The 9,786-nt window shown below is 44.9% G+C and overlaps 1 protein-coding gene across 1 annotated transcript in view; it reads left to right on the forward strand.

Annotated features, from left to right (window-relative positions):
- The window catches only part of MSRA (methionine sulfoxide reductase A), a 160,825-nt gene extending 152,812 nt beyond the window's left edge, over positions 1 to 8,013 (forward strand). Inside the window, exon 4 of the mRNA XM_054383552.1 lies at positions 7,849 to 8,013. Coding sequence (XP_054239527.1) covers positions 7,849 to 8,013 — 165 coding nt within the window. The remainder of the gene's footprint in view (positions 1 to 7,848) is intronic.
- Positions 8,014 to 9,786: the final 1,773 nt, after the last annotated feature.

Consider the following 9,786-nt stretch of genomic DNA (forward strand, 5'->3'; position numbering starts at 1 on the left):
CAGTGTGGTGCCTAGGGTTAGAATTCAGCACTTGTCAGCCGCTGCTCCCACATTTTCCTTGGCAAGATCTTTCTTCCCATCTGGCTCACTGTGAATAGAATCATAGAATGGTTGGGTTGGAAGGAACCTTAAAGATCCTTGTGATCCTGGTTTGGCAGGGGGGTTAGAGCCAATGATCTCTGGAGGTCCCTTCCAACCTCTAATGTACTGTGATACTGTGATCCTTTAGCTCCAACCTCTCTGCCATGGATGAGGAGATCTTCCATTCGAGCAGGTTGCTCAAAGCTCCATTCAGCCTAGATAAACGTGATTTCCAAAAGGAGGTCACCTACATGGATGTGACTGCATGTTTTGCCAGCTAGAGATTATTTCAGTGCATTCTAGGAGTTTTTAGAGGTCACTACTATCAGTTAGAAAAGCCCACATGAGTAAGTAGAGATATTCCTGCTTACTGCAGGGAGCATTGAACCAGGAGACCGTTCTGTGATTTTATGATTCTGTGGCATAGAGAAGACTGGACCCAATGTGACAAACTGAGTTTTAGTATTCACTGGAGTAACAGTTCAGTGTTTACCCATGAGCAACTGGCTTGAGAACAGCCCTGAAGAAAAGGTCTTGGGGGTGCTGGTGGATGAGAAGCTCAACATGAGCCACCAGTGTGCACTTGCAATCCAGAAAGCCAATCACATCCTGGGCTGCATCAAGAGAAGCATAGCCAGCAGGGTGAGGGAGGTGATTCTCCCCCTCTACTCCACTCTGGTGACACCCCACCTGCAGTACTGCATCCAGTTCTGGAGCCCCTCTTACAAAAAGGATCTGGGGGTGCTGGATGTGTCCAGAGAAGGGCCATGAGGATGATCAGAGGGCTGGAGCTCCTCTCCTATGAGGACAGACTGGCAGAGTTGGGGCTGTTCAGTCTGGAGAAGAGAAGACTCCAAAGAGACCTTTTTGTAGCCTTCCAGTATCTGAAGGGGGCAACAAGAAAGCTGGGGAGAGACATTTTAGGGTGTCAGGTAGTGACAGGACTAGGGGGAATGGAACAAAACTAGAAATGGGTAGATTCAGATTTGGATGTTAGGAAGAAATTCTTCCCCATGAGGGTAGTGAAACACTGGAACAGGTTGCCCGGGGAGGTGGTGGAAGCCTCATCCCTGGAGCCAGGCTGGATATGCCTCTGAGCAACCTGATCTAGTGTGAGATGTGCCTGCCCATGGCAGGGGGCTTGTAACTAGATGACCCTTGAGGTCCCTTCCAACCCTAACAATTCTATGATTCTATGAGGTGCTCCAGGCAACTGAAGGCAGAAGAAAGGGTACAATTTAAGATAATTTGTCACTGAGATGTGATACTGTAGAGAAAGCTGTCTTGCAGTTAAGGAGAGGTATAGCTGGGTAGTTTTTGCAGTGAAGGGAGATTACCAGTTACCTATCTTGGGATACATGCACAGTTCAATACACTCATAAAAGAGCTGGAAAAAGGTGACAGATAAACCAAAGTTGGCTGATGGTATAGAGTTATTCCAGGACTGCAGAATGTTGCAGAAGAATCTGATAATATCCATTTTCTAGGCAATAAAATAGCTGCTGAAATATCATGTTGATAAGTGTAGACACAATGATAGGGTTTAAGTCAGCCCACAGAAGAGGTCCTGGCCTCACTGCAGAGGGTTCTTTGAAAATGCCTGCTCAGTGCTCAGCAGAGGTCAGAAAAGTGAGTGGAATGCTAAGACTTGCTAGGAAAGGGTTGGGAAATAGAAGAGAAAATGTAAGTACACAATGAATCAGTCAATGATGATCTTGGACAGAGTGCAATTCCAGTCACTCCACCTTAATGCAGCAGTAAAGTAGAACTAGAAAAGATATGGAGAAAGGTGAGAAAGCTGACCTGAGTTATGAAGGGAGGAGTCTAAACCTGTGAAGCCTAATGGAGAAATGGATGAGCATGATCAAGGCAGAGGTGTAAATCAAGATTGCTATGGAGAGAGTGAACAAGGGAATGCAACAACTTGGTCAGGCAATGAATTTAAAGCAAAAACCAGGAAAAAAACCCATGGACTATAACAGACTACCCAAAAAGTGGTGGTGAATGGAGATAAATGGAAGTGGGGGTGCCCAGGTTACAGTATTAGGGTGTATTCTCTTTAATATTTTTATGAATCCAGACAGGACATCCTCAGTAATTTTGGAGACACCAAGCTGAACAAGAGTGTTGATCTGTGTGAAGATAGGGCATCCCTAGAGAGGTGAGGCTGGATCAATGGGCCAAGGCTGATGGGAAGAGATTCAACAAGGCCAAGGGCTGGGTCCTGCACCTGAGACACAAGAACCCCATGCAATGCTCCAGGCCTGGGGAAGAGTGGCTGGAAAGCTGCCCAGTGGAAAAAGAACACAGGGTGCTGGTCAACAGAGAGCTGAAGCTGTGTGCCCGGTAGCATCCTGACTTGTATCAGCAGTAGTGTGGCCAGCAGAACTAAGGCAGTGATCATCCCCCTGTGCTTGGCCACATCTCAAGTACCAGGCTGAATTTTGGGCCCCTCACTGCAAAGAGGACATTGAGGTGCTGAGGGTCCTGGTTTAGCAGTGGACTTGTAAGTGTTGGATTAAGAGTTGCACTTGATGACCTTAAACTTATTTTTCAACCTAAAGAAATCTATGATTCTACTCTATTAAAAGCTTTTACAAGCTGGAAGTACAGAGCGTTTAACAAAGTGTTAGTGCTGAGGATCCTGGTGCTTGCTCCAATGTCTTCCTGCAGCACTTAACCCGTTGTACTGAGCTGGCCATGTCCCCTTTGTCCTCTACAGCTGTGAGATTTGGGTTCTGGCTTGGTTTAGCCTCTCCCTGTTGGAACCTGTCAGATTTTTGGGGCAGGATTGTAATCACCTGAAGGATCATTGTGATTTTCTACTGTGATTTCTCCTAGAATCATAGGATGGTTTGGGTGGGAAGTGACCTTAGAAGGTTATCTACTCCAACCCACCTTCTGTCAACAGAGCCATCTTCAACTAGATCACATTGCTCAGAGCCCCAAGCAACTTGACCTGGAATGTTGCCAGGGATGGGGCATCTATGACAAAAGCCACAGAAATCCCTTGAAGGAATTAATGAATTAATTATTTTTGAATTACAGCAGAGTATGTGAGGGGGAAAAAAAAAAGATGCATCAATACCTTTAAATTTTCCTGCTCCAAGTAAAAGCTCCCAAGGTTTCATTACACTCTCCCTAACTTGGTCCTTCCCATTTCTGCATACAAAGGCTGCAGCATGACAGTGGGAGGTCACATCAGATGGCTCAGGAATTTGGAGACTGCAAGGACTAAAAAGTCTGCTGGGACAGGGTTATCATCAAATTATCACAGAATCACAGAAACATTCAGGTTGGAAAAGACCCTCAGGACCACCAAGTCCAGCCAATAACCCTATTCTACAAGGTTCACCTCTAAACCATATTCCCAAGAACCACATCCAAACACATCCAGGGTTGGGACTCAACCACCTCCCTGGGCAGCACATTCCAATGCCTGACCACTCTCTTCTCAGTAGGAAAATGTTTCCTACTGTCCAGTCTAAACCTACCCAGTCCTAGCTTGAGGCCATTCCCTCTTGTTCTATCACTAATTACCTGTGAGGAGAGACCAGCACCAGCCTCTCCACAACATCCTTTGAGGTAGTTGTAGAGAGCAAGGAGGTCTCCCCTCAGCCTCCCCTTTTCCCAACTAACCATCCCCAGCTTCCTCAGTCTCTCCTCACAAGATTTATTCTGTCTCGGCGGAAGGAAATCAATCCCGAGTGGGTTGATTTACACCTGCCAGTGCCAGCACATCATGAACTTCATCATCTTTCCCAGGGATGTTTTTATCTTTGCATCGACACAGTCAGTGAGAGGAAAATATTTCCCTGTTTAAAATCAAAACATTCAAGGTAGTGCTTGGCAGAGTGTCAGAGCCTGGGGTTCCCGCTGCTTCTGACAGCAGTGCTGGTATCTTTTGCTAATGACCAAAGTGCAATCTAATGAGTTGTCTTAGGCTTCTGCTTTATTCAGCGTGCAGGGCTTTAATAGACTGTGAGTAATTCTGAAAGGGATGAGTGATGCTTATGCCCTCTTGTGGTAAATTGTTGAACAGAATGGATTTTCTTAACTGACAAAAGTAGGCCAATGATGGAGAAGTCCCAGGTGAAAAAAAAAAAAAAAATCTGTTAGGAATACTTGTTTTACACTGCAGAGAAATATCCACCCCTCCAGCAGCACCCTCCTGATTCAGTTAAGGAAAGGGAAACAGATTTTACATGCATTTACAGCAGCAAGAGAATGACTAATGCCCATGATGACAGAGTTTGTGCCATCCTTCTGGAGTGAAGAGAATTTGTAAGTGCTTTTCTTTGCTAGGAAGGTTGGGAAGTAAGTGGAATCCTGCTCTGTAAAAGCAGTTGTGTTGACACCTCTTAGTGTCAGTTGTTGCTAATGTGTTTTGATACATCCTTCACATTTTTTATCTTCTCCATTCACACACCTGGCAGGTGAATACTCTGATCCCCTTGGGACAAAGTCTGTCCCAAAGATGAAACCCCCTGTTTGGTGATTTGACATGGTGAAATAAGGCCAGTTTGCTGTGACATTTGACTTGTCACCTCATGGTGTTCAAATCCAATGAATTAACCACTCAGCATAATCCTTACCTGCACTGAGATTTGAGATGTAGGTTTGGGAACCCAGAGGCTTCCCAGACAGGTCAGTCATGGGTTTTGTATCAATCTTATTACTTCATTCCTGACTGAAAAACCGAATACAGCAAAAGGCATCCTCCAGACAGTGAAACTGGCAGAATAAATTAGACTAATGCTCTGCAAAGTCCAGAAACTGATGTCAGGCTGTGGTCAGTACTTAGCTGTGCTGAGACAGGACCTGGGAAAGCCTGTTGTAGGAACTTTGAATACTTTTTTTGTCCCAAGTAGTCACCTATTATTTGTTAGCTAATATTGTCAGGAAGCAATATTTTCTTTACATGTTATCCTTTTCTCTGCTCAGCCACCAAGTATGTAGGACACTGTTGTAAGAAGGAAGGGAGTGATTTCCTTTCCACATGCATGATGAGTACAAACACAATAGTGTGCTTAAATGAAAGTAGTGGGCTTCACTGGGCTGGGCTTTACTGGGCTAGACTTTAGGAGAAACTTTCTAACAGGATGGTAAATCTTAGAATGGCCTCCTTGAGGAAACTGGATGGAGGATCTCCATCTGCATAATAGAATCATATAAGTTAGAAGAGACCTTTAGGAACATCAAGTCCAACTGCTGCCTGAGCATTGCCAAGTCACCACTAGCCATGGCCCTCAGAAACACGTCTTTTAGATCCCTCTAGAGATGGGAGACACCACCACTTTCCTGGGTAGCCTGACAGTCCTTTCAGTGAATAAATTTTGCCCAGCCTAAACATCCCCTGACATAACTGGAAGCTGTTTCCTCTTGACCTGTTGCTTGTTACTTGGAGGAAGAGATCAACCTCCACCTCACTACATCCTCCCTTCAGGGAGCTGTAATGAGAAGGTCTCCCCTCAGCCTTCTTTTCTCCAGGCTAAACAATCCCTGTTCCCTCAGATGCTTCTCATAAGACTTGTTCTCTAGACGCCTTGTCAGCTTTGTTGCCCTTCTTTAGATGTGCTGCAGGCCCTCAATGTCTTTTCTGGAGTGAGTGGCACAAAACTGAACCCAGTATTTGAGGGGCAGCCTCACCTCTGCTGAGTACAGGGGGAAGATCACTTCCCTAGTCCTGCTGGGCACAGAAGAAGTGTTAAAAGTGCTTGCTGGGAGTAAGATGGGTATCACTCATGGTGTCATGATGAAAGAAGTTGGGCTTGATGAATTACAACTGGTCTGCAAGCTCCTTTTTTGTGATTTTGTGTGATGTTTTTCTCTTACTTGGTTTATTTTATTTTCCTCTTCTTTTCCTCTTCTTTGGTTTATTTTATTTTCCTCTTCTTTTCCTCTTATTTGGTTTATTTATGGGAGACAGACTGAAAGAGTTGGGGCTGTTCAGTCTGGAGAAGAGAAGGCTCCAAGGAGACCTTAATGTGGCCTTCCAGTATCTGAAGGGTGCCTACAAGAAAGCTGGGGAGGGACTTTTTAGGGTGTCAGGTAATGATAGGACTAGGGGGAATGGAGCAAAACTAGAAGTGGGTAGATTCAGATTGGATGTTAGGAAGAAGTTCTTTCCCATGAGGGTGGTGAGACACTGGAACAGGTTGTCCAGGGAGGTGGTGGAAGCCTCATCCCTGAAGGTTTTTGCAGCCAGGCTGGATGTGGCTCTGGGCAACCTGATGTAGTGTGAGGTGTCCCTGCCCATGGCAGGGAGGTTGGAACTGGATGATCCTTGAGGTCCCTTCCAACCCTGACAATTCTATGATTCTATGATTTATTAGTATGATCAGAGAACACCTATTTGCCTGGTAATCAGCAATGCTGACTGTTCATTCTTCAATTGATCTTTCTCTCAAGTCTGGCTGATAGCAGTGCAGTTCTACCTATGTCCAGTACTTTACAACTGTAGTCTGGAACCAATTAAAGTGCTCATTAGGTTATCACAGACTTCAGTGAGCACAAATTATGTTCCCATTGAGATGAGAATTGGCTCCAAAATGTTGGCACTTACCAGTTCCCTCAGAAAAAGGAAAATTCAGGAGGAAAAATGTCATGGCAATTCTTGTTAAAAATAACTTCAGCCTCTCATAAACTTTTCTGGAGTTTCAAATTTATTTAGGGGATATCAAAAAGAAATTCAAGCCTAATTTAAAATCCCCACCTACATTCCTTCATCTTTTCTTCCACAGTAATTATTGTTCCTGGCCACATATTGAAAAATCTTTCAGAAATTATCCATAATTTGCTTTAAAAATACCTTCCTAGTCATAGAATCATAGAATCAGAGTGGTTTGGGTTGGAAGAGACCTTTGAAAGACACCTAGTCCAAGCCCCCTGCAGTGATCATGGACATCTTCAGATAGAATCTGTGATGATCATTAGCACAGAACTGCTATTTTTGAAGAATGAGTTTACAGTGACTCTGTGAAAAGAGCCCAAACAGTCTTTCTCCTCTATGACATTAGTGGAGCTAAAGTTTCACCTGTAAATTCTTCTTGGCAAAAGGACCTTTGGGCTGGATGGCACATTTAAAAGCTGAGACATCTTCCAGGTGGAGTTCTTGGACACTTAAAGACAGCTGTCTAGACCTGATCAAAGTGTGCTCTTCTGCCTCTCACATTTCATAGAATCATAGAATGGTTTGTGTTGGAAGGAACCTCCCAAGGTCATCTAGTCCAATCCCCTCTGCAGTAGGAAGGGACATCCTCCACTAGATCAGGTTGCCCAGAGTCCTGCTAAGTCTCACCTTGAACATATTTAGGGATGGGGCCTCAACCACATCCCTGGGCAACTCATTCCAGCATTCCATCACCCTCATGGCAAAGAACGTGTTCCTATCATCCAATCTAAATCTGCTCTTCTCTAGTTTGAAACCATTGGCCCTCATCCTATCACTGCAGGATATCACTATGTTTTCCACTCTCGTTGATGGCACCTCAGCTTGGCCTGGGGTGGTTAATAAAGAGGAGAGAAGCAGCATGTGGCCACAGCAAATTAAACCACTGAAACAGGAGGGTGCACTGCTTCTTTTCCCCTACGCCTGCTTCGGCGTTCGCGATGCCTCTCAGCGAAACAACAGGAGAGCGAGGATAAAGGGCAGCCACACGGGGATGTGCTGCAAGTGTGGTTGAAGAGCTGAGAGACATCTGTGGCTCCTGCTGAGAGAAAACCATCAGCAAAGCACTAATGGCTTTCCATTATGTTTCTGGACAGGTATTGACGAAGAGTGGCTTTGGTCCCATCACAACGGAAATCCGGGAGGCTCCGGAGTTCTACTACGCTGAAGATTACCATCAGCAGTACCTTAGCAAGAACCCTGCTGGCTACTGTGGCCTTGGAGGAACAGGGCTTTCCTGCCCCATTGGCATCAGTAAATAGCCTGGGATTGCTTCACTGCCTCCCCTTCATTTCAGGGAGTTTGGAAAAAACTCAGCAACCCTGATAGGTGTCACAGCACTCCTGCAGCATCAGCACATAGACCTTTGGGAACCTCTTGGGGTGGCTTTCCATAATCTGTGCAGTTTCCCAATTGCCAACATTAAAAGTCAAAGTAGAGGCAGAAATTGCACCTGCTTGGTAAATTGCAGCTTGATAAATTCTTGCTCTGTGCAGCTCATGGTGATCTTGTAATTACAAGATCCTGGTGATCTTGTAATCTGGGGAGAAAAAAAAAAACTTCTACAGGTTTGGCTTGAAGAGCAGTTAAAAGGCTGAATGAGGAGGTGGTTGCACCTGGTAACTGCTTTGCATAGCTGATGCCTTCAGTTTGTTTGCTTGGGTTAATGAGTTTGCTTTTGACTTCTGGAGACATGGCTGGGCTCAACTGTCACAACCCTGTGATTTGGTGTCTTTGAGAATGGTGAATTTATAAGATCAGTAATTCTCTCACAATCCCACTTTCACAGCAACATGTAATATCACCTGTAGTGCCTATTTTCTGAAACAATTTTAGCAAGAAAAAGTAAAAAACTGTAATGTGATACTTCTTTTTGATGGTTCCAAAAGGTCTATCAGCCCCCAAAGAAATCAATGTTGTTTCCTGCACTGAAATAAATTACAAAAGAAGAAAAACATTGTGATGTGTTCCATGACTATAAGTATATATCTGGGCATAACTAAAAAAAGCATCAAATAATATAAAAAGCTGCAGCCTACTAATTAAACACCAAGGCTTTAAAATCTGTATTATTGTGCATGACAGTACTGTGGAGTAGAATTTGTGTTGGCCACACTGTAACTTTCCCCTCATTAATTGTTTGTGCTTCAGTAGCTTGTGGAGCCCCCATCAAGAGCAGAGCTCCTTATGGCAGGTGCTGTGCAAACACAATGTTGGGCAGTCTCTGCCCCAGTGAGTGTACAGTTAAAATAGCAGGGCAGCCAGAAAGGGAAAAAATGCATTCTCAGTTTATTGATGGGGCTGTCAGAGTGGAGACTAACAGCTACAGCCAAAGGCTGCATGGGATACAGGGCTTATCATGTATGGCTTATACATAGGCTATGGAGTGTCCTAGAACAAACAGCTTCAGTAGAAGTGATGGTGTATTAGAAGGGCTGTGGTCAGTAGGTCAGAGAGCTTCTCCTCCCCCTCTACTCTGCCCTGATGAGGCTGCATCTGGAATATTGTGTCCAGTTCTGGGCCCCTCAGTTCAAGAAGGACCTCAGGGAACTGCTTCAAAGAGTCCAGCACAGAGCCATAAAGATGATTAAGGGAGTGGAACATCTCCCTCATGAGGAAAGACTGAGGGAACTGGGGCTCTAGCTTGGAGAGGAGGAGACTGAGAGGTGACCTCATTCTTGTTTATAACTCTGTGAAGGGTGAGTGTCAGGAGGATGGAGCCAGGCTCTGCTCAGTGATGTCCTATGATAGGATAAGGGGCAATGGGTGCAGGCTGAAGCATGGGAGGTTCCATGTGAACATGAGGGAAAACTTCTTCACTGTGAGGGTGACAGAGCACTGGAACCTCTTTCTTGACCTTTAACATTCAGAAGTGACCATCAGAGCAGAACTCCTGCTAGTCCTGCAAGATATACCTCTACAGTAAATGAAATAGGCCTGGGCTTATTCCTTGTACCTGATTATGCATGTGTACAGCTTGTACTACAGCCTGAATTCTTCCACTCAGCCCTAAACAAGGATTATACCCACCCTGG

The sequence above is a fragment of the Indicator indicator genome, chromosome 9 (genome assembly GCF_027791375.1).
Source record: "Indicator indicator isolate 239-I01 chromosome 9, UM_Iind_1.1, whole genome shotgun sequence".
Lineage (NCBI taxonomy): Eukaryota > Metazoa > Chordata > Aves > Piciformes > Indicatoridae > Indicator > Indicator indicator.